The sequence below is a fragment of the Onychomys torridus genome, chromosome 15 (assembly GCF_903995425.1).
Source record: "Onychomys torridus chromosome 15, mOncTor1.1, whole genome shotgun sequence".
NCBI lineage: Eukaryota > Metazoa > Chordata > Mammalia > Rodentia > Cricetidae > Onychomys > Onychomys torridus.
In genome coordinates this window covers 71,349,023-71,374,715 of record NC_050457.1, presented here as the reverse complement: position 1 = coordinate 71,374,715, position 25,693 = coordinate 71,349,023, and the positions used below count along the sequence as shown (strand labels likewise).

Sequence of the window (25,693 nt, the reverse complement as noted above, 5' to 3'; positions counted from 1 at the left end):
CTAGTACTTGGGAGGCAGAGACAGGTGGATCTTTGTGAGTTCGAGGCCAGCCTGGTCTACAAAGTGAGTTCCAGGACAGCCAGGGCTGTTACACAGGAAACCCTGTCTCAAAAACCAAAAGTAAAAACAAAACAAAAAGAAAGAAAAGAAAAAAGAAAATGCCACCTGTGATCAGCATGAGGTGGCAAAGACGGTGCGTATCTATTTTCTCCATAAAGACTGACAATAGCTTAAACAAAAAGGGAAATAAGATTAAAGAAACAAATGTAAATCATGTTGCTATGGAAGTTTCAATATTGTCTCTTTTTAAGTAAACTCAATTTTTTATGCCTTTTTGGATATATACAAATAGGAACTGAAATTACCATGATTAATACATGAAGAAGTAGCTAGTAATCAAATCAGTCCTATTTCCTGAATGAGTGTGTGTGGCTAGTGTCCCAGATTCAAAATGGTTCTAGTTCCAGGAAAACAGGGATTGTGTTGTTATACAAAAAAACCACAGTTCTCACCGGAAAGGGAATGAGACATTGTTTATTTTGGAGCCATATATGAATGACATGTGTTATGTTACCTATTTCTAGACACAAATGAATGCCTAGTCACTACAAAAGGACCCAACAACAAATGATCCTAGGATTTCACCACAGCCCAAATTGATGAGAAAAGTGAATTTATTGGGTTTTCTTACAGACCAAAGGGGAAGAGTTACTAACAACTGGGGGACCCCAAAGGGGAAATCCGCCATAGAGATCATGGCTCAAGAATCCAGATTCAGGTTACTCAGGTACAGAATGACAACATGGTAACAATTTCAGGAAACATTTGTAGTTATAGAACAACAATTGATGCACCCTGAAAACATTGTCTAAAAGAACAGGTTTGTAGATTACAGCAAAAGGAAGTCTCTGCTATAGAACTCAGATGTTTTTAGCTGATGCTAGGGGTCTGATTCTCCACTCTAAAGATATTGTGACAGCCTCTTCAGGATGAAGACTGATGATAATTAAGGTATAAAATTGAAAAGCCTTTCCATGTCCATTGCTGTCTGACTTTGATGTCTGTTGCTGTGATAAATGCCATGACTAAGACATAACTTAGGAGAGGAAAGGGTTTATTCCAGTTTAGGAATTAGAAAACCAGTTGAGCCAGGGCAAGAGGTCAAGGGAGAAATCTTGAGGCAGGAACTAAAGTCTTCTGCTTATTGGCTTGCTCCCTCTGATTTCTGCTTGGCCAGAATTCTCATTCACCCAGGACCATCTGCCCAGGGGTGGGACTGGGCATTAGTCAGCATCCACGGTCCCATAGCCACATCTGAAGGCCAGTCAGATCCGGGAAACCACACAGCTGAGACTCCCTTAGAAAATGAAGAGGTGTGAAGTTGAACAGGGAAGCTTACTGAATTCTTTGGTGTTGACTGAGATTTGAAATATTATTAAAGGGTTTGACACATTATTTATATGTGTAGTTTCTCTCCAGTATGAAGTCTCTGAGGATAATTAAAGTATGAAAAACAGCTAAAGGCCTTGCCACATTCTTTGCATTTCTGTGGTACTAATTCTTTCATGCTTATGCAGTGGCAATTTATAACTAAACACCTTCCTATATTCTGTATATTCTTTAGAGATTCTACCAAGTGTGAATTCTCTGATGTTCAGCGAGAGCTGACTGACAAATGAAACCTTCATAATATGCTTTACTGTTGTGAGGTCGTTCTTCAGTACCAACACATTTGTGTTCACCGATAAAGAGCCTTTAAAAGGCTTGTCAATTCATTCACATTTGTAGTGTTTCTCCCCAGTATAAATTTTATGGAGGTTAGAAAGTGTTGAATTATTAGTAAAGCACTTGCCACATTCTTCACAAGGGTTTGGTTTCTCTCTTCGATGGATTCATTTGAGTTGGATAAGGTCTGAATGATAACCAAAGGCTTTGACACACCCTTCACACTGGCAGGGTCTCCCTTGAGAATGAACTCTGTGATGTTTTTTTAAGGATTGGAGACTAAAAAAATTCCAGCATTTTCCCACAAATAGTGTTTCTGAATAAAATGAACTACCTTGTGCTGGGTAAGGTTAAAAAGTCTAGTAGAAGCTTTCCCACATTTGTGGTCTTTCTCACCAGTATGATTCTTTTGATGTTTAGAAAGTTCTAAGAGAGGACAAAAGACCTTACTACAGTCCTCACACTTGTGTGATTTCCCTCTAGAACTAGTTAGTTGGTGTTGTTTAAGCTTTGGAGGATAGAAAACATTTTGCCACATTCCTTAAACAGGTAAGATTTCTCTCCAGGAATTTGTGTCGAGGTAAGGATGGATTAGTTAAAAACCTTTCCACATCCTACACACCTGCAGAATGAATATTCAGGTGTGTAGCAAGTTCTAAGTGAGCACTAAAGACTTTACCACACACTTCACACTTGTAGGAATTCTCTTGAGAATGAATTCTTTGATGTTCCTTAAGGCGAGAAGGATAGTAAAACATTTTGCCACATTCCTCACACTTGTAGGGTTTCTCTCCAGAGTGAACCACCTTGTGCTGTGAAAGGTATGAATGAGTAGAAAAGGCCTTTCCACATTGCTCACACTTGTAGGGTTTCTCTCCAGTGTGAATTCGCTGGTGTCTAGAACGTCCTGAGCGCGTACAGAAGTCCTTGCCACATTCTTCACACCTGTATGGTTTCTTTCCAGAATGAATTGCTTGGTGTTCCCTAAGGATTGAAGGATAGTAAAAGGTCTTGCCACATTCCTCACATTTGTAAGGTTTCTCCCCAGTATGACCTAATTTGTGCTGAGTAAGGTATGAGAGAGTATAAAAGGCTTTGCCACATATTTCACACTTGTAAGGGTTCTCTTGAGAATGAATTCTTTGATGTTCCTTAAGGCGAGAAGGGTAGTAAAACATCTTTCCACATTCTTCACACTTGTAGGGTTTCTCACCGGTATGGAATCTCTGGTGTTTAGAAAGTCCTTTGGGAGTACAAAAGACACTCCCACACACTTCACACTTGTAAGGGTTCTCTTGAGAATGAATTCTTTGATGTTCCTTAAGGCGAGAAGGATAATAAAACTTTTTGCCACATTCCTCACACTTGTAGGGTTTCTCTCCAGAGTGAACCACCTTATGCTGAGTAAGGTATGAATGAGTAGAAAAGACTTTCCCACATTCTTCACACTTGTGGGGTTTCTCTCCAGTATGAATTCTTTGGTGTCTAGAGCGTCCTGAGCGCGTACAGAAGTCCTTGCCACATTCTTCACACCTGTATGGTTTCTTTCCAGAATGAATTGCTTGGTGTTCCCTAAGGATTGAAGGATAGTAAAAGGTCTTGCCACATTCCTCACATTTGTAAGGTTTCTCCCCAGTATGACCTAATTTGTGCTGAGTAAAGTATGAGAGAGTATAAAAGGCTTTGCCACATATTTCACACTTGTAAGGGTTCTCTTGAGAATGAATTCTTTGATGTTCCTTAAGGCGAGAAGGGTAGTAAAATTTTTTGCCACATTCCTCACACTTGTAGGGTTTATGGCCAGTGTGAACTATCTTGTGATGAGAAAGGTATGAATGAGTAGAAAAGGCCTTTCCACATTGCTCACACTTGTAGGGTTTCTCTCCAGTGTGAATTCGCTGGTGTCTAGAACGTCCTGAGCGCGTACAGAAGTCCTTGCCACATTCTTCACACCTGTATGGTTTCTCTCCAGAATGAATTGCTTGGTGTTCCTTAAGGACTGAAGGATAGTAAAAGGTCTTGCCACATTCCTCACATTTGTAAGGTTTCTCCCCAGTATGACCTAATTTGTGATGAGTAAGGTATGAGAGAGTATAAAAGGCTTTGCCACATTCTTCACACTTGTATGGTTTCTCTCCAGAATGGATTCTCAAGTGTTTAGAAAGTTGCCAGCAAGTTCTAAAGACCTTGCCACATACTTCACACTTGAAGGGTTTCTCTTGAGAATGAGTTATTTGATGTTGCTTAAGGTTTGAAGAACAGTAAAACATTTTGCCACATTCTTCACATTGGTAAGGTTTCTCTCTAGTATGACCTATCTTATGCTGAATCAGGGAAAGATGACTAGGAAAGGCTTTCCCACAGTCTTCACACTTGTAGGACTTCACTTGACAATCCATTTTCAGCTGTTTAGATACGGAATGGAGTGCACAAAAGGCATTGCCACACTCTTCACACTTGTAGGCTTTCTCCCCTGGATGAATTCCCGGGTGATCAGAAAGCATTGAGCAAGCACTAAAGGCCTTAACACATTCTTCATACTTGTAGGGCTTCTCTTCAGTACAAAATCTCTGGTCGTTAGAAAGTTCTATGGGAGAACAAAAGTCCTCGCTACATACTTCAATCTTAAAGGAATTCTCTTGAAAATGAATTCTTTGATGTTCTGTAAGGTGAGAGTGAAAAAAAAACAGTTTCCCACATTCTTCACAGCTGTAGAATTTTTGTTCAGTGTGTTCTGCCTCGTGCTCAGTAAGACATGAATAAGTGGGAAAGGCTTTTCCACATTCTTCACACTTATAGGGGTTCTCTCCAATACAAATTCTCTGGTAGCTAGAATGTCCGGAGCAAGTACAAATGGCTCTGCCACACTCTTCACACTTGTAGGCCTTCTCTCCTGTATCAATTATCTGGTATTCAGAAAGTACTGAGCAAGAATCGGAAGCCTTACCACATTCTTCACACTTATAGGCTTTCTCTCCTGGATGAATTCTCTGGTATTCAAGGAGTGAGTTCCAATCACAGGCTTTGCCACATTCTTTACATCTATATGGTTTTATATCTGATGAGTAAAAGTTGACATGTGAATAAAAACTGAATAACATTCTTATATTTACAATGCTTACCTTTAATATGGGGACCTTTACTCACATTTTTATAGGTAAATGAGAAATTACAAATGTCTACACCTATATTCACTGCAGTGTAATTCAGAACTTGCAGTGAGTAGAAACAATATAAATTTCCACTGAAAGAAGAGGAAGACAAAATAGAATCCAGAAATAATGGAATATAATTAACAGTTTAATAGCAAAGGAAGATATTCTATCAATAATAATGGGAACTCAAGGGCATTATGTTCACAGAAATGAACCCATTAAAATGTATAAATTATATGAACAGACATAGAAGAAAAATATAAATAGCTAAATGTGGAAAACATTACATTAATGGTGATTGTCTGAGGTTGGAAGAATGTAGAAATACACAATTTATATTCTTAGTTTTAATTTGGAAGGCACAAAATATATATGGTATAACAAACTCTGTATAATATTAAGTATGATATTTCAGGGAGTTAAGTCAGGAAGCTACATGTTGTATTTTCACAAGACATAAGTATCTAAAAGAATCAAATTATGAAAAGAAAAAAGGCCACAAGTTCCCTCTAATGACAGAACCTTTGCTAAAGGCACATGATCAGTCAAAGGCTAGATGACAGAATCAGCCTCATGTCTAAGAATACTCATTTACAAGATAACACAATCTTCCAACAGTCAGTGATGAGATGGTGCGCAAGGCATGGGAACCAGAGACTCGTGTGCTCGTGTATACAAATCAAGTGGAAACACACACATCTGATGCTCACAGAACCAAAACTCCCTGATGCTATTTAATCTTATACTGTCCTAAAGTGTTCAGTATTATATACTTCATCCACAAAAACATATAGCTTACATGTAAACAAATGATTTTAGACAACCTAGACTTCAATAATACAGAAAATAAAGTTATAAAATAATGAAAAGAGAATCTTGAACCCACTAAATCCTGAAAAACAATTGATAAGCTATTAAAAAAAATTCTTTAGACATGTAAGGTTTTAATCTAGGAAAATATACCCACAAAGGGCATGTGTTTTAGATCAGTAACACTGAATATATGAGAGAAAAACTTTAAGAATACATTGCAATCATTCATGGCAATTATGAAAAGATTTAAATTAGCATACATGTAAGTGATGTGAAAGAAATTTATTTGTGATTATATTGTATGATAATGGACTCACATGTCTTTAAACGTGCAACTTTTCATAAGTATAGGAAACAGTCCGTTACAATGCAGACTCTCAGCAAAATAGCAAACTTTGTTGTTACTGTAAACATAAGCAGAGCTCTCTGGGGGGAACAACGCTTAGACACTTAAAGCATCATATGGTAGATGAATAAATGAATGAATGAATGGAATATCTAAAAACTGACTTCCATCTCAGTGCATATGGTGAAGCCTGGCGTTCGGTTGGAATAGCCCACTCTGTCCTCTGACCCCTCATTTCTACGTACCTGTTTGTATGGCAGCTGCTTGTCTCTTCACATCTGAAGGCTCTTGTCTTTGCTCTAGAAATGTGACCAGGTATGGCTTAGAGAAAGCAAGCCCTGATTGTGGGAAAAAAGAACAAGGTGGTTGGTGTGTTATTCACCTGGGAAATAACATGTCTATTCCGGGACTGTGCCCTTAGAGGGAAAAAAGGATATACTCAGCTTCAGTTCCTTCATTTACAAATAAAAAAAAATTAAAACTTAAGGGTGTGCCTCATGTCTGTGAATTCCTACCAGAGTAAAGAATACTTTAAGAAACAGCCAGGTTAAAAAAACAAGAAGAAATAAAAACAACACATTGTCTTATTTACCTTAACAATCTCCCTAATTCTTCCTTAGATGCAGGCCATGACCCTCATTGTTGGATAGTACAAGCTCCCATGAGATGTTTTATAAAAGGAATTTAATGTTGACCTTGAATTAAGAATTCAATATGAGCCAGGCATGGTGGCACTTAATACTAGCACTTGGGAGGGAAGGAGAAACAGGAGGATCTCTGAGTTCAAGGCCAGTCTGGACTACACAGAGTTCCAGAAAGCCAGGACTACATAGAGAGACCCTGGCTCAAAAAATAAAACAAAACAAAAATCAAACAAACAAAAAATGAAAAAAAAAAAAAAAACCAACCAAACAATAACAATACAAAACCCACACACATACACAAAAAAGAATTCATTATAGATGCAATCCTCACCCAGGAACACAAGGTTGCTGTAATTCTCCAGCATCACATCCCTATACAGACTCCACTGAGCAGGGCCCAGGCATTCCCACTCCTCTGCAGAGAAATCAATGGCCACATCCCTGAATGACAGCAGGTTCTGAAATAAAGAGAAATGAACAATAGATTATATTAATTAAAACCAATAACATAGATACCAATAGGCATCTTGTGCTTATGAATACATTTTTGGAAGTATAGCAATAACACTTTGTTAATATTTAAAATAATTAGATATCATTAACATTTTTACATTTTCCCCCTTTCTTGCTTTCTGTGATGAAGATTTATCAGACATGTATTCGTGTATTTACCATATTCATAAGCAGTCTTCGAACTCATGACAACTTTAGTTTAGTATGTTGAGTAGAAGAATGATAATTTGTGATGCTAATTATTATTTTCCCTTATTCTTCTTCTTATTTTTTTTTAACATTTTAGTGTTGACTTTTCATCTCATTGCATAAAGTTCTCAAATGGTCAATGGCAACAGTACATTATTTTTTTTCCTATGGCTACATAATAGAAAATCAGAGATTTGCATGTTAAAGGGGATATTCTATAATATTGTTACAGGTAGACTGTGCATTTGTCTTTATAACAATTTTAGAGTGGTCATTTCCTCAAACATTTAATTTTTAAGTTTAAAATGTCCAAAGTCCTCAGGACAGGTGTGGTGGTTCACATCTTTAATCCCAATACTTGAGAGGCAGAAGCAGAGGCAGGTGGATCTCAGTGAGTTCCAGGGCAGCCAGATTATATATATTTTTTGTCTCAAAAAACCAGGACAAAACAAACAAAAGATGCTGTTTTCTAATCTTCTGTAATATACTACAAAATGGTTACTTGTAGTCACCATTCTGGGCAACATTTGCCATAAGCTTTTTCCTTCTAACTGTATAAAAGCATGACTCATCAACATTTCCAATGACTACCTTTCCTGATGTCACTGCCTGATAGGAAAAAACCTTATTTCTCCAACTTCTATAAGTTAAAATTCTTTAAACTCAACCTATGTCTGAGATCATGTGTACTTGTCTTTCTCTACCTAAAGTAATAATTTCCTGGCTCTTCCATATTGATCCAAATTATAGGATTTCATCATCTTGTGTGACTGAACAGTTTCACACTGTAAACATGTGCACCATAATTTCATTGTCAAAAAGATCAAGTAAATTAGAGAACTCAGTTTTCAGTAATATTTGGGTGACTGCAAGACCACAGAAACAGGAATATAAAGTAAAGTTGAAGTATTCATGCTAGAAGAACACTGAGACCAGCTTTGTAACTGAAATGAGCAAGAAAGCTGCTAAGGGTCAGAAAACAAACCCAGTAAGTAACATTTACACTTGCTGCAGCATCAGTAAAAACAGGAAATAACCTTAGAAAAGCAGCTGAAGTGTGTGCAGCTCTGACAACAGGGAAATGTGCAACTGTGTGGAGCATGCATCCTAGGAGGATGGTAATTCTGCTCATTTTAATGATACCACTGAGATGGCTGTTTAAGAACAAGAATGAGATAGATTCCTTTATTATTTCCACTTACTTATAATTTCTTTTGAGCTTCACGTTACAATTTTATTAATTTGATAACTTTCTGTTAATCATTTCCCTTTACTGTATGGATTCCATGTATGAAGTCAACTAGTTGCTTAGAAAAAGCCATCTTGCTCTGCTTGCCACATACTACTCATGTGTGGACCGGGGAGGCATGGTTTGGAGGATAGCCTCCAATTTTCTGGTTCCTTTCTCAGGCTGTTAAGAGTAGAAAAGCATTCAGTTTCTTATAACACGGTCCTATAAATTCAAGCTCACAATGGGTGGTCACTGTTATTCCCAAAGACCAAAGATCTCTAAGCATCATAAATAGGAAACATGAACTAGATCAAGAAAAACAAAATATTCCAAAGATGCCCTGAACATCCTATCTGTGGTAATGACCTAAAGGAGAATTCAGACAACCAAACAAAAAGGTAAGATAATATCTGCATACATAAAATAGGAAATAAACCATGCATATGAAAAGCACAGGGACAGATCAGAAAATGCCATAGTGAGGGGCAAACAGTACAGGAGAGAACTGTAGGAAGGGTCTGGCAGAAGGAAGCCTCAGCAAACAGGGAGGCTGCCAGAGGTTAAAGAGCATGAAGAGAGACATTAAAAACACTGAAGGCCTGTGGGGTGACTCAGCAGGTAAAGCCCAGTCTAACCACCTGAAGTGGGTCCCTGGTACCCATGGTGCAAGGGTTCTTGAATTCCCCTCCTGCTTAGGAACAGCATGGCGGTCCTAAACACACATACAGACACAATGAGGAAAGAAAAAGAAAAGACAGGAAAAAATAAAAATAAATAAAAATAAAAACCAACCTGAAGAGAGGATAAAGAATTTATGGAACACTACACACAGAATAAAGGAAAAGAAGGAAACCAAACTGATATCACATGTCTGTAATCTTAGTTCTTGGAAGCTGTAGGTGTTCAAGGCCAGTCTCATCTGCATAGGGGTTCACAGCCAGCCTGTGATATGTGAAGTTGTCCCTTAAAAAAAATAATAACCAAAAACATATAAAAGAGAAAAATATTTTTAAGAAATGAGGTCTTTAAGCTTACATTATGTAAAATAAGTGATGGACACCAACTAAGACTTTCCCCAAACTCCAGTCTAGACAACACTAAGGAGAGTCACAGAAGGCTAAGTAAGTTGTGTAAGCAAGAATCCTGGTGGGGCAGAACAGTGGCTCCTTACCCAGAAGGCACTTCTGTAAAATCCCACTGGGTTATCCCAGCAGAAGCAGCAGCAGGGGAAGCTGATACCTCACACGAGGTGGATGAAACGAACGTACATGATACACAAACCAAGCTTCGTAGCTGCTCCCAACAGACCTGGAAAGCGAGTAGAGAAGGCCACAGAACAAAAGGCTTGTCCCGAGCCTGGGGGAGCTGCAGTGAAGAGAAACCTCTATATGGGAAATAGCAAGAGGAGGAGGAGGACTTAGGGCCAACAGAGCCCTAAGTCACAAGCAGAATGATGAAAATGGTTCATTGAAAACTCAGTCTTTTTCTTTTTTTCTTCCTTTTCTTTTCTTTGGAGACAAGGTCTCACTGTGTAGTTCTGGCTCTCCTGGAACTCATTATGAGGCTGGCCTTAAACTTATAGAATCCCAAGCAGTGGGATTTAAGGTGTGTGCCACTTTACCCAGTAATTTCTTAAAAAAAAAGAAAATGAGACTCTGTTGAAAGCATCTCTACAAGAGGTGAGAAACCCATCCTCCACTGCTCTTTACCCAGGAGAGGGCCACCAGTCAGAAGGTGAAGCTCAACTTTCCTTCTTTTTGAATGGAGGCTGGTCCTAGACACAAGTCTAGATCAACAGAATGGAGCGAGCAGAAGTCCTAAGAACTCCTGCATATCATGTCTGTGTCCCTCAGAGCTACTCTGACATAGAAACCTAACAATCCTTAGTACCAGGAGCTTATGGGAAGTCAAAGCTAGATACAAAGAGAGGGCTGGATTAACCCAATTAACTTCTAGCTACGACTGATTCCATTTTTGGACATAGAATGTGTATGGATTAGAGAACATGCTACTTTAACATACCAGGAGTATGATAAAGTAGTCAACCCACAGGTCTCTGGCCCGCTCTTGACCCACATGCAACTCACATGCAGCTATCATTAATTCTCATTTTTAGTCAACATATTTTGCAATACTATGACTCAGAGTGTATATTTCAAACACTGAAAATGGTATGGGAGACCATTGCTAATGTCTTTATTGGAAACATGGAATACTTATTTAGACAACATATTAGTTCCTAAGAAGTAGCACATGCTTTGTTCTGTATGTTCAATGTGCAAATGTAACAGTGATTTTAAACATTTAGTACAATGTTACTCCATGTTCCTAGTAAAATATTAAGTGCAGTCCATCCTGTCAACAGTTGGGTTCATACTTTCATCCATCTGATTTATTTTATGTAGCTATTTCAAAGAAGATAGTAACTGCATGTATTTGAAAGATCTGCCTGACAATCTAACACATACTTTTATTTTTCAACTCAAAATACATCACTGCATTTGAAAAGAACTATGGATAGACTCAAGGACAGAAATATTTATAAACCAAAAAGAGAAGATGATGAAAGTTTGTGCTTCTCGTTTTTATTCCTTGGATACATTTCTGTCTCCTATTCAAATCTATACAAATAACTTCTGTATCTTCTCTCCATATTCTCTAACATATGTCACATAGACCACCAGAAAATGAATGTCATCATCCTGCAAACTTTCCCTTTGGAGTTTTCAAGTACAACACATCTAACACAACGTCACTATGTGAGTTTCTAAAATGAGTAAGTCCTTGGTAACTCTTTCCCTCATATCATCGTTTACACAAGCATTGGAATACAAAGACAAGAGACAATAAGGAAAAGGGCAGGAATGCACACCATGGGAGACCCGACTCCTCCTGAGAAGAGGAAGAAATCCCTCATTAGCAGTTTACTGGCTGGATGTGAAGGACACAGGAGGATGTGGTTGTCACTGTCCACATGCAGAGCTGGAGTTCTGTTCTGGCTAACTATTAAGAAATGTTCCACACACTGTTGAACCTGTTGTGTAAACTGGGCAAGCCATTCAAGCTGCATAGAAACAGAGAGGAATGTAAACCATGGAGGGCTGTATCAGTCACAACTGCAGAGTGGAAAATGGGGAAATTATGTCAGTCTCAGATAAGACGGAAAGGAGCACAGACTGGAAGCATTCAGGAAAAAAACACAAGAAAGCAGCATGAGGTCACGACAGAAACTAACAAAGATTAATATCCAAAAGCAGTGACTGTTCTCTGCAAATAAGCAAGGCAAAGAAGAGAATTTTTCCCCCACACAGCAAATAAAACCAAGTAGCCAATCTCCAAAATTGAATGACTTTAACAAACATATGTTAGTGAGAAAAATATTAAATTCTATGTCAAACAGAGTCAACAGAACTTCTCAACCACGTGTAGAATTTTTGAAAATCAGCAAAATGTCAATTGGATGGATTTCTGTCTGGTTGCTGGTGCTAAGTCAGATGACAGGAACCATAAAATACATTTAGTGCCATCATAAGTTATTGTTTTAAAGTATGTTTTGACATGGCTCATTTAGCCTAGGCTGACCTTCACGTCTCTAAGGGGGTAACCTTGTACTCATAACTTTCTGCTTCCACGTCCCAAATGCAGATGGCAACACTGCACCACAGACTGACTATACTGCAATCAGGTGTTTTTACTGTAGATAATGCATACATGAAGGGTTTATAAGTTATAGGGAGCATATGGCTGCATCATCTTTACAATGTAAGAAAACAGCTTTGATGCACAAGGCAGTAAAAACAGAATGTTATTTTCCCACAGATTAGTGACATTAACTAGGAAGTGTCTATATTAACTATAGTTACAAAGTCTACAGAAAATTCTGGTATGTAAGATAAGGTGCCTTCAAGACCACATGTTTCAAATAAAACTTAGAAATAAAACATCACACACTGAAATTAACCAAACTCAAAGTTGGAACACACCAATGAATGTTTATACAGTTAGAATAGCCATTTGGAATGGAAGCTGTGGAGTTTTACATTCATTTAATACTTTAATGATAAAAATTTAATAAAATTTCTTTTGTTTTTTTTTTTAAACCTTGTTTCTTTTGTTGTTGTTTTGTTTTTTAGTTTTGAGACAGGGTTTCTCTGTGTAGCCCTGGCTGTGCTGGAACTCACTCTGTAGACCAGGCTGGCCTCAAACTCAGGGATCCACCTGCTTCTGTCTCCCAAGTGCTAGGATTAAAGACATGTGCCACACACCACAGCCTGGCTAAAAAACTATCATGTTTGATTTGAGTAGACTTTAATGCCATAAGCCAGTCTCTAGCACATAAACACTTGGTTTTATTGAAGTGTGACAAAATAGGAAACAGCAGAAAGACAAGGGAGGGCATGGAGCCTACTGTGTGAAAATGACAGGACCTCGAGTGAACCACAATTCTTCAAATGCAAGAACTGTTAAGAGAGAAGCATGGGACTAGATGCCGCAATCAGTGACACAGACAGTTTTAGAGAGTTTAGACACTAGACAATGGACAATGATAGAAGAAAGCGTGTGACTAGAGAGCAAAGCAAACAGCCTGTGGTGTATGCAGGGCTATTTCTCCTTCCCAGAGAAACCCAAGCACCTATGTCCCTTTGCTAGCAATTCCTAGACACACTTCTACCCTCACATCGACTCATCTCAAAATTCTGAAAAGGAGTCCAAGCCAATGACATCACAATCCCTGATGGAACTGGATGAGGTATTCTCTACTGTTTTTCACTCTACAATGTAGGATCAGTAATTTGTTTTGCAAACTCGAATCTTTCCCTTGAGAGATTCTACGTGGCTCTAAATGGGAGTGTCAGAATCAGGATTCAGGTCACAGTGATGATCATGAAGGATTTCTATTCAAAATAGCAGTTCATAAGTCTAACAATCTATTCCAATGACAATGAGATTAATATCCTATACGTCAAAGTCCCTCGCAAAACTCTCCGTCCTTGGAAACCAGCAACTTGATGAACTTCTATCAACTGTAACAGTACTAGGCCGACTATAAAGCAGGACGGGGTCAGACCTCCATTTGGTCTAGGTGTCCTGAGAAAACTGACAACAGACGGGTAAGCGTGGGTCAGCTAGTAATAAAACGCGTCCAGAGCTACTCTGGAATCTGTGCGCCCACCGGCACCTCCAAGCGCAGGCTCTTAGCCGACCCACCCCTGCTCGAGCAATCCTGGATTTCCCACACTTCCCAATTCCTTCCCTACCAAGCCACCCCTCATAATAGAAGCTCGTGGTGGACCCAGGCAGCCGCCCGCTGCTTACAGGGCGTTCACTTCCAGCACTACAGAAACGCCCCCTCCCCAGCCCCAACAGGCGTCCAGACGCCGTGGCCCAGCCCAGGTCCGCAGAGCACCACCAAGTCGGCTCTTCCCTCCTCCGCTTCCACCGAGCAGGATCCGCCCATCCCGCACGGTCCCTCCGACCTGCAGAGATGCGCGGCAGCCTGGACCAACCTCCATGTCAGAGACGCAGCCCGAGCGAGCGCTGAGCAGGACCCGAGAATCGCCCAACTTTGCGAGAACAGGCGCTGGTGCAGACGCAATGCGGAAGTGCCCCTTCCACAATGGCTCCTCGTAACGCGGTACAGCGGAAGACTACGTTTCCCACAAGTCCGTGCGCAGGCCTAGGCGCGGGGAACACAGGTTGGGGATTTGCGTGCTTCCTGTGTTTCTTCCCCGGAGCCCGTGAGGAGGGAAGGAACCCGGGAGGCAGGCTGTCTTTAAAATCCCGGATTCACTACCGGAGATGTTTGAATGTGAGTTGAGCCTTTGGCAGTAACGTTTATTAGGTTTGCAACTTATTGCTGGTCGATATATTGCAATTCAAAATTTAAAAGTCTACTTACTGTGGGATCCTATTTCCATGTGTGAAGTTCACATTGACTCCATTTTACTTTAAAATAACTCAGCAAAAAACTATATGGAAATGACTACTATCTCTTTGAGATGATTTTTGAAACCAGCCCCACGTACCCCCCCCCCCCACCTCCATACATTAATCCATTCATCTGTGGAAGAAATTTAGTTTTTGTGAGCTGTAGCAGGACCCCCCCCCACTCGCCCCCACCACAACCATGAGATCACATTCGGGTTCTGAAGTGTGCTGACTCCTGGGTCATCATCTGTTGTAGAATTTATCTCTGCATTAGGTTTTATATTTCTTCAGTTTCTTCCATCTTCTCTCATCCTGAAATTCTTCCTATGTGACGACAGTATTTTAAAGGTCAAGGCTATCTGCCTTGAACTTCTCTCAGTTCCTCCAACTTGGGACACAGATGATTCTTTCTTGAATACAAAGATAACTGAATTATGTTCATGGGAATAGAAAAATGAATTCACTGGAATAAAGCTTGATTTGCACCATTGGGAACTCCTATGTCTTCTTAACAATATTTAATTCTGTAATGGTCATGCCAGAGACCAAAGTACAAACCTCTATAGAAGAAAGAGTCTATACTCACATGATAGACACTAATTCATAAGGAAGCTATATCTCATCAGAGACTCTGTGTGTGTGGTGGGGGGCGGGGTGAATCACATAGTTATTTTTTTTTTTATCACCATAAGAAATGCATGTCTGTAGCTAGAGTTTTTCTGGTTCTGCCTGGCCCACAGTCAGGACAAATTTCTCTCACCCACCAGTCCCACAGCCACTCAGACCCAACCAAGAAAATACAGTCTTATATTATATATAAACTATATGGCCGTAGCAGGCTTCTAGCTAGCTGTTCTTACATCTTGAATTAACCCATTTCTATTAATCTATAAGTTGCCATGTGGCTCATGGCATACCGGTACCTTACACTTTGCTTTGTCATGGTGGCAGCTGGCAGCATCTCTCTGCCTCAGCCTTTCACTTCCCAGAATTCTCCTCTCTCCTTGTTCTGCCTGTACTTCCTGCCTGGCTACTGGCCAATCAGTGTTTTATTTATTAACCAATTATAGCAACACATGTAACATACAGAACACCCCACAGCACATGTCCTCTTCCCTGCAATGATTAAGTATGAATTTTATTAACTATTTGGTAACACAAATGCCAATATTTCTATAGTATTAGATACAGGAGAATGAATAATACAACTCCAGTGGTAAACATGAATTAAGTTTGGAGAGGAGACTGTAAGTTAGAAGCTGCAAGGTCTAGGAATGATTAGTGTACTCCTACAGGCCCTTAATAATGAAAATGCATAGGTAGGTACTGGGTATTTGGTTCTTTTTGCTTTCATTGTATAAGAGTATATGATTTTATTTGTATGTTAATAAAGTTGCCTTGGGGTCAGAGCAAGCCAGAGCAGAAGCTGGGCAGTGGTGGTGCACTCCTTTAATCCCAGCACTTGGGAGACAGAGCTAGGCAGATCTCTGTGTGTTCAAGGATACAGGCAGCATGGCGACACACGCCTTTAATCTCAATACCAACCATAGAAGACCTGGAGGTCTGTACAGACAGGCAGTGACGAGGAGGTCATGTGGCTGGGTCTACAACCAATGAGGAAGCAGAACATAAAGTCTATAAAAAAGAAAAAACACACAGAAGTAGGTCTCTTGCAGAGAGGAAAGACAGCAACAGCAGTGAAGGGTAAGGTTTTCAGCTTTCAGCTATTGCTCTGACCTCTTGGCTATAAACTCTGTATTTGGCTCTGTGTTTTACATCTACATATAGCTTCTACAGATAACATCCGTCTCCATCACCCAAATTACAGGAGTCAATACTAAGCAGTCTTGAAATCTTCTCTACCAAAGCTGTTAATCCAAAACTCTTCAATTCACCTTCAGGCAGATTTTTTTGGACAAGGACAAAATGCAAACCTTTTTTTTTTTTTCAAAATGCCACAAGAGCATCTCTAGGTCTTTTCTAATATTCTTTTCCTCGGAAACTTCTTGAGCTGTGTAGAGAGCCGCGTGTAGCCGCACCCTAAAGATGGCTCTGGCTTCTACCCTCTGCCTTCCCGATGGCAAACACTCCTTATGGTAAACAGCTCCTTATTTGGCTGTGGCTGGATTCCTGTGTTGCTGGCATATGCGTGAACCTGTGGACAGTGCCCACGTGGCTGCTTGGGGTTGGCAGCCCAGCCCTACTTAGGTGCTGGGAGAGGCTTGCCCCAGCGAGAGAGACACAATGTAACTAATCAAAGGTCTGATTAAACTGTAATGAGAAGGATCCTGGTGTCGCGTCTTCCTTGCTGGTCGAGGCGGGCGCGACAAGTGGTGGCCTCCTACGGGGACAATTACCACGGCTCTCTCCGGATTCAGAACTCATTTACAGTCAGGCGGTACCGGTAAGTCCTCAGAAAAAACTGGGGATCCGCGACAAAAGCGGGTAACGCTCACCTGTAGAAGGGAGAGCGGGAGAGCAGAGCCGCGACAAGAGCGGACGGATAATTTAACTGGGCTGCGACAAGAGCGGACGGATAATTAGATAAAACAAGCAGGAGCCCGGAGGGCTGGAGCAATTCTGCAAAGGCTCTGAGAAACCTCCGAGAAACTTTTCAAATTGAGAAAAGAAAAAAAAAAAGTATACTAACATGGGCGCCTCCTCCTCGCACCCAATTTTTTTGGCTCTTAACGAGCTGCTTCTCTCTAAGAAACTGAAAATAAAAAAACGCACCTTAGAACGATTTTTGCAACAGTGTGATGTAATTGCTCCTTGGTTTGCAATTTCTGGAAGCCTCACAGTGCCTTCCTGGGAGAAATTGGGAAGAGACCTAGATTTGGATACTGGAGCAGAACGCAGGTGCAGATTGCAGTATCATAGCTAGCAAAGATTGGCCTTGAGGTTGGCCTATACAGGCTTCCTCACAAACATTGCAGGGACTGGGTTATGCCAGTGTTCCAAATGTTAGTGCAAATTTGTTAAATTGGCAAGATTCCGAAGGTCACGCTGGCGTTATACAACCCTATGTCCTTGAGCTTCCAGTGTCCCTCTGGGGGAGGGATCTTATGAAATCCATGGGCTTTCAGTTAAGTAATGAATACTCCAAAGAATCTAAAAATATTATGAAAAACATGGGGTGTCATCCTGATTTTGGCCTGGGAAAATTTTTACAAGGCAAAAAGGAGCCAATACAAACAGTACCTAGGAAACCCAAACAAGGGTTGGGTTTTTCCTAGGGGCCGCTGAGGAGGGCATTCCCATAACCTGGGTAACAGAGGAGCCAGTTTGGGTTCCTCAGTGGCCACTCTCCTCTGAGAAATTACATGCTGCATATCAATTAGTGAAAGAGCAATTGGAGAAAGGGCATATTAAACCCTCTCTTTCTCCCTGGAATACACCCATATTTGTCATCAAGAAGAAATCAGGAAAATGGAGATTGTTACATGATCTTAGAGCTATAAATGAACAAATGAGAATTATGGGACCTGTACAGCATGGTCTTCCATTGCTGTCAGCCTTGCCTGAAAATTGGCCTATTATTGTGGTAGATATTAAGGACTGCTTCTTTTCCATTCCACTGAATAGCAAAGACAGTGAGAGATTCGCTTTCACTTTACCGTCCACTAATCATGAGGAACCTGATAAAAGATATCAGTGGGTTGTATTGCCACAAGGCATGGCCAACAGTCCTACAATGTGTCAATTATTTGTAGCAAATGCTTTAGAACCTTTGAGAGCATGTTTTCCAGGCTTAAAATGCCTCCATGATATGGATGATATACTGTTAGCAGCTAAAGAAGAGAGCATTCTTCAAGAAGCATATAGCTCACTTGTAGAATTGCTAAAGCAAAAGGGACTCTGTATTGCCCCTGAGAAGGTGCAACAGAGCAAAGTTGTCAATTATCTTGGCTCTAAAATAACTAATCATCTTATCATGCCACAAAAGGTAGAGTTAAGGAAGAATCATCTTTGCACACTGAATGATTTTCAAAAATTATTAGGAGATATAAATTGGATAAGAGGAAGTTTAGGAAGGGCCAATTATGAGTTAAAACCATTATATGATATTTTAATTGGAGATGCAGCCTTGGATTCACCAAGGCAATTAACCAATGCAGCCCGAGAAGCCTTAACAAAATTAGAAGATAAACTACAAAGAGCTTTTCTTCAAAGAGTACAAAATAATGAGGATATTACCCTGTGCATTTTGCCTACCCAGTTGCAACCTACGGGAATTTTATGGCAGAAAGGACCCTTGTTATGGATTTATACTAAAATCTCACCTGCAAAATCAATTGAGTATTATCCTGTTGCAGTGGCATTACTTGCGCAACAGGGCATTCAACAATGTTTACAATATTTTGGGACATCACCACAAATGCTAGTTGTTCCTTATGATTCTACTCAAATCAAGGTATTATGTGCTGCCATGGATGATTGGGCAATTCTGCGTTGTACCTATCCAGGACACATAGATTGCCATTATCCTAAACATCCACTATTAACTTTCTTTAAAGAACATCCTGTAGTTTTCCCTAAAGTAACTGCTTCAAAGCCCATTCCAGGAGCAAGTGTTATATTTACAGATGGGTCTAAGACAGGCTGTGGTGCTTATATGGTGGATTCTAATGAACCTGTAAAGCATCAATTCTTGCCAGGTGCACCTCAACAGGTAGAGCTTTCAATAGTTCTTGAAGTTTTCAAGGCTTGTCCATTTGCTTTTAATTTAGTGTTAGATTCTAGTTATGTTGTTAATGCTTTAAAAAGCCTTGAATGTGCAGGGCCCATCAAATCTTCTAGCCCGGTTAGCTCATTGTTTGGACAATTACAGAAACTGATCTGGCAACGTAAAAATCCCTTTTTTGTCCAACACATCCATGCACATACTAGTCTGCCAGGTCCATTGGCTGAAGGCAATGATATAGTAGATCAGTGCACTAGACAGGAATGGATATTTGTGGCTTCTGCCATACAACGAGCACATGATTTCCACAAGGAATTTCATGTTAATGCAAGGACATTACAACAAAAGTTTTCTATCTCACGTGCAGAGGCACGAAAGGTGGTACTAGATTGTTCCCAATGTGTCATTTTTCATCATCCTTCTAGCTTAGGAGTTAACCCTCGTGGTTTGCTCCCCCTAAAAATATGGCAAATGGATATTACACATATCTCTGAATTTGGACGTGTCAAATATGTACATGTATCTGTTGATACCTGTTCTGGAATCATTCATGCCACCCCAATGGCAAGAGAAAAAGCCTCTCATGTCATTGCTCATTGCTTAGAAGCTTGGGCAGCATGGGGTAAGCCTCAACAGTTAAAGACAGACAATGGTCCTGCATATACTGGACAGAAGTTCACTTCCTTCTGTCAACAGATGAATGTGCAACTTGTACATGGCCTACCATATAATCCACAAGGTCAAGGCATTGTGGAGCGTGCTCATCGCTCCTTGAAGGAATTGCTTCAAAAACAAAAAGGGGGAATAGGCTATGGCCGTACCCCTAAGGACAGACTTTCTCTTGCATTATTTACTCTGAATTTTTTGAATTTGGATGCTTCCAATTGTTCTGCTGCAGATTTATTTAAAAAGTTGTCTAGTTATCTTTTAGGTAATTGGACTGGAGAGTTCGATAACCTGATGGACCAGCTGAGAGTGGCTATTGTCACGGTGAATTCGACTCGAGTGGATACCGGACTGGTGGAGGGATTGTCTTCCTGGATTGCTACAGCCATGGGCCACATGAAGGAGTGGGCGGGAATAGGAGCCCTAGTAGGTTTACTGGTGCTCACCTCCCTAGTATGCTTGTGGTGCATTTGTCACATTAGGATCTCACAGCGTCGCCATGCAGCCATGATTGTCCAAGCCTTTATGGCCATTGATGCAGGACAGTCTCCCCAAGCCTGGTTGGCTACTTTAAGAGATATTTAGGCACAGGATGCGAGGCCTGCACACTGCACTTGAGGTTATGATACGCTGACCTCAAGGAGAGCAAGTCTGATTGCATGTGGGTTGGTACCCTAACTCCCACCTCTGTGAAAAGGGTATTGGACGGGTCTAGTGTTCTCTGGGTGGATGACGCCTGGACAAACATTAGTACATGTTCCATTTTAACAGAGATCAGACCTCTACTCTTGCCTGTTGCTTTGTAAAACAAAAAGGGGGAAACTGTAGAGAGCCGCGTGTAGCCGCACCCTAAAGATGGCTCTGGCTTCTACCCTCTGCCTTCCCGATGGCAAACACTCCTTATGGTAAACAGCTCCTTATTTGGCTGTGGCTGGATTCCTGTGTTGCTGGCATATGCGTGAACCTGTGGACAGTGCCCACGTGGCTGCTTGGGGTTGGCAGCCCAGCCCTACTTAGGTGCTGGGAGAGGCTTGCCCCAGCGAGAGAGACACAATGTAACTAATCAAAGGTCTGATTAAACTGTAATGAGAAGGATCCAGGTGTCGCGTCTTCCTTGCTGGTCGAGGCGGGCGCGACAGAGCTGGACCCCCACAGCTCAAATAGCCCACAGTACTACCTCCCATGCTTCTATGAGAATGACCCTTATAATTCTTATAGTGTCCAGTCACTTTTCTAGTCCAAAGTCTCAATGTTTTCCATATTCTTCCAAATAAAAGCATAGCTAGGCCTATCACAGCAATACTTCACTCCTTGGTATGAACTTCTGCCTTAGTCAGTATTCTAGGGCTGTGAGAGATACCACAATTGTCACAACTGTTACAAAAGAATGCATTTAATTGGGCCTTGCTTACAGTTTGATGATCATTTTGGTAGGGGGGCCTGGTGGCATGCAGATAGACATGGTGCTTTAGAGCTCTACACCTGGATCTGTAGCCAAAACAAAGAGCAGACCCAAGGGCTTGCATTTGCTTTTGAAAGCTCAAACCCCACCACAGTCCCACAGTGACATACTTCCTTCAACAAATCTACACCTCTTAATCCTTTTCCAATAGTGCCACTTGCTGCTGCTGCTGAATTCAAATATATGAGCCTATGGAGGCAATTCTTATTCAAACTACCACACAGGTAAGAGAGTTAGAACAAAAGAATCTTGAAGCAGCTGGTCATGTTCCATCCACAGTAAGGAGGAAGCAGAGGGAGATAGATGAATGGTGGTTCTCAGGGTGCTCTCTCTTTCTTATACAGTCCATGCTCCCAGTCAAACAGATGCTTCCACCCATATTCAACGGGTCTTCTGACCTGAAACTAATGAAGATAACCCCTGCAAAGGAATGACCAGAGGCTTGCCTTTCACTTGATTCTACATCTCATTTTGTTAACTGAGATTTATGCATTACTCTACCCCTTGTCTACATGAAACACAAACACATTTAAGAAAATATTTTAAGTTTCTTAAGTGTTAGTGTGCACACATATATATGTATGTATGTGGGCCCAAGCAAGAGTCAGGGGACAACCTTCAGGGGCAATTCCCTCTTTCTGTTTTGTGGGTACTGGGGATACAAATGAAGTTGTGGGTCTTGTTGGCAATCAAGTTTCCTCCCAAAGAGATCATGCTAGCTCCAGCTACACAACTTTAAATGATAACATTCCTTCCCTTGTTTCCAATATTACATTCATCTCATAAGTAAAACAGAATCCAAATTAAAAAGTTCACAATGTACTTCACAGTTTGAAGGATTTAAAAGTCTCCAGTACATATCTAATGTGAGGCTCAAGGCAAACTTCTACCAATAAGCTCCCATAACCTAAAAACCAAGTGTCTATTTCTACCATACACTGACACAGGACAAATATCCAATTCTAATTCAGAATAATTAAAACACACTACAGAAGGGTTAGCCCCAAATCCAGAAGGGCAAATTCACCATCTGATATCTCCACTTTTGATCTGGGACTTCTGCAGCACTGGTATTGGCTTCAAAGGACTTAATGTGTCCCCGCCCCTCCAGCTTCACCAGAAAGACACATAATCTATATCCTAGGTATGTGCTCCTCATTGCTTGTAGTTGTCCTCAGATCCTGTAATTCCTGCCATCATACAACTGGCATCTCTAACACCTTGAGCAACATAATTTGTTTTTTGTAACAAATTGTTAACATCAATCTTGAGTGAACTCCATGATTCTGACACATATTACTTGTTTATTTTTAGCACATCAAACAATGATGTAACATTAATTCTAAGCAGTACCTCCAAAGTTTCAACACTCTGAATGAACAGGATTGCTCTGCTACACTAAGTCTCCTCTACTCATTAGGGAGGTTGAAATACTTTGCTATATTCTTTGCCTTACACAAAATGCTTTCTGCTATAACCTCATTTACTCTTATGAAGCTCATATGTTGGACAAAGTTACTACTAGAGTCATATATAGATTTCTACATAATATGAATTCACTTGAGGTTAAACAAAATCAAGTTTAAACTAAAAGTGTTCCACAATATTTGTATCTGTAGGTTTTTACAATGAAAGAAATTTTCTGCTACAAAGGTGTGTCAAATAACCTATTGTTTGAGTTTAGAGTAGTTTCTTTTAAATATGATTTTTCTCATGTTCCATGTGTTTAGATTTGAGTTTCATTGCTTTTGCAGGAGTCCTCTGCGCTAAGGTGTTCAATTGACAATAAAAATCAGTAAAGTCTTTATAATATTCTTTGTAACAGTGGGGCTTTTTTTCTTTTTCAGTGTGAATGCTCTAGTGAAAGTTAAGCCTGAACAAACATCAGAACCTTGTGACATTGCCTCAAGTATGAAGGTTCTGATGATACCTAAAGTATAACGAAGAGTGGGAAGTCTTGCCACATTCTTTATTCAATTCTGTTGGTGTGATAAAAGTCATGGAAAGCAACTACATAGGAGAGAAAACGGGTTATTTCAGTTCACAGGCTACATTTCATCATTCATGGAACCCAGGGCAGAACACAGCTGAAATCTAGAGCAGCGGGTGAAACAGAAACCATGATGAAATGCTGCTTTCTGTTACCATCACTTTGTCTTGGGATCAGTTAGCAATTTCATACACCTTGGATCACCTGTTCAAGAGCGGCACATCCAAGGTGCATTGGCATCTCCCAGTGGTGTAGATTCATCTATATCAGTTAGAATTCATGACAGAGCCCCACAGACATGCCCATGGGTCAATGAGATCCAGTCATGTACTCACTTGAGACACCATTACATATTATTTATCTGTGTGAAGGTTATCAGAAGCAAAATAGGGCATAAGTATTTGCAAAACTATTTATCAATATATGTTCTTTGGTTTTGTTAATGATTAGGAATATTATTGAAGACTATTCTGAATTATTTGGGCTAATCAAGTTTCTCACTTAGAGAACACTTCTGATATGATAGCCAGGTGAAGACCTTGCCACAATCTTAGCATTATAGTGCACTTTACCAACATGAACACTATGATGTGGGTACAGGCATGAAGAACATCTAAACAACTGCCCATAGACCATCCATTTGCAGAGACTCATCTGTGATTTCCTTGATGTGCAGTAAGAAACGAATGATAAAACCTCAATACTCTTCACGTTTGTATGATTGTTGCTCACTATGAGTACTTTCCTTTTTTTTTTTTTAAGGTTTGAGGAGCTTTTAAAGGCATTTTCACACTCTTCACAGTTGTGTTGTTTCTCTCTAGGACATTCTATGGAGGTCAAAGATGTTGGTTGAAAGATAAAATTCACTGTGTTCTTCATGTATGTATGACTGCCCTCTGCTGTTAATTCTTTGGTGTGGGTAAGGGCTGAATGATCCCAAGGGTTTTACTACATTCCCCACACTTAGAAGGCTTCTACTCAGAATGATTTTTTTAAAATATTTTATGGTCTGATGAAGTGTAAACATTTTATGAACATTTTAAGATTTGTATTATTTCACTCCAGTATGAACTACCATGTGCTGAGAAAGCTTATTAAAGGGTTTGCAACATTTTTCACACTTGTGGCATTAATGTCCAGTATGAATTATCAGGTATCTCAAAAGTTCTTAGTGAGTACACACTAAGATCTAGGCACATTCTCCAGACTTGTGTGTTGTGGGATGATTTGTATGTTAAATGTATTGCTCTGATTGGTTAATAAATAAAACACTGATTGGTCAGTAGCCAGGCAGGAAGTATAGGCAGGACAAGGAGAGAGGAGAATGCGGGGGGAGTGGAAAGCTGAGGCAGAGAGGTAGTAAGGTAGTAAGCCACAAGCCATGTGGCAAAGTATAGACTAATAGAAATGGATTAATTTAAGATAGAAGAACTAGATAACAAGAAGCCTGTTACGGCCATACAGTTTATAAGTAATATAATTCTCTGTGTGTTTACTTGGTTGGGTCTGAGCAGCTTTGGGACTGGCGGGTGAGAGATTTGTCCTGACCCTGGGCCAGGCAGGACCCAAAAAAACTCTAGCTACAAATGGCGCCCAAAGTGAAGTTTCTGTCACAAATGAATTTTTTGATGTTCCTTAAGTCCAGAGGACTGGTAATAGCTTTTGCCACATTCTTCACACTTGTAACGTTTCTCTCCAGTATGAATTATCCGGTGTTTAGAACGTGCTGTAGAACTTCTAAAGTCTTTGCCACACTCTTTACACCTGTAGGGTTTCTCTCCAGAATGAATTCTTTGGTGATCCTTAAAGTTTTTAGTATTATTGAGCACTTTGCCACATTCTTTACATTTGAAAGGGTTCTCCACATTGTGAGTAAATTTGTGCTGACATAAGTATGATTTTGTAGAGAAGGCTTTTCCACATTCTTCACACTTGTAGGGTTTCTCTCCAGAATGGGTTATCAAGTGAGTAGAAAGAATCCGGGAAGTCCTAAAAGCCTCGCCACATACTTCACAATTGTAGGGCTTCTCACCTGTATGAATTCTCTTGTGTTCAGAAAGTGATGATGGACAATGGAAGGCCAGGCCACATACTTTACATTTGTGGTGTTTCTCTCCTGTATGAATTCTCTTGTGTTTAGAAAGTAATGATGGGCAATGGAAGGCCTTGCCACATAATTCACACTTGTAGAGTTTTTCTCCTGTATGAATTCTGTTGTGTTTAGAAAGTAATGATGGACAGCGGAAGGCCTTGCCACATACTTCACACTTAAAGGGTTTTTCTCCCGTATGAATTCTGTTATGTACAGAAAGCACAGATGGGGGCACGGAAAGCCTTGCCACTATAA

General features: G+C 40.3%; 2 protein-coding genes across 4 annotated transcripts in view; both read right to left on the bottom strand.

Annotated features, from left to right (window-relative positions):
• Nucleotides 1-515: 515 nt before the first annotated feature.
• On the bottom strand, nucleotides 516-14,239 carry LOC118596383 (zinc finger protein 708-like). Of its 3 annotated transcripts, XM_036207250.1 has the most exons (5): nucleotides 14,094-14,238; nucleotides 7,015-7,141; nucleotides 6,285-6,377; nucleotides 3,045-4,783; nucleotides 516-2,876 (listed from the first exon to the last, which is right to left on the bottom strand). In XM_036207250.1, exons 1-5 carry the CDS (start codon nucleotides 14,127-14,129, stop codon nucleotides 2,340-2,342), a joined length of 2,532 nt encoding a protein of 843 aa, XP_036063143.1. In that variant the 5' UTR covers nucleotides 14,130-14,238; the 3' UTR covers nucleotides 516-2,339. The 3 variants fall into 3 exon arrangements, with proteins under 3 accessions (XP_036063143.1, XP_036063142.1, XP_036063141.1); XM_036207249.1 differs by having other exon boundaries at nucleotides 516-4,783; nucleotides 14,124-14,239; XM_036207248.1 differs by having other exon boundaries at nucleotides 516-4,783.
• Nucleotides 14,240-24,905: 10,666 nt separating this feature from the next.
• Nucleotides 24,906-25,693, bottom strand: part of LOC118596388 (zinc finger protein 728-like) — a 60,784-nt gene continuing 59,996 nt past the window's right edge. The window contains exon 6 of the mRNA XM_036207263.1: nucleotides 24,906-25,687. Within this exon, the coding sequence (XP_036063156.1) occupies nucleotides 24,957-25,687 (731 nt within the window). The 3' untranslated portion in view covers nucleotides 24,906-24,956. The remainder of the gene's footprint in view (nucleotides 25,688-25,693) is intronic.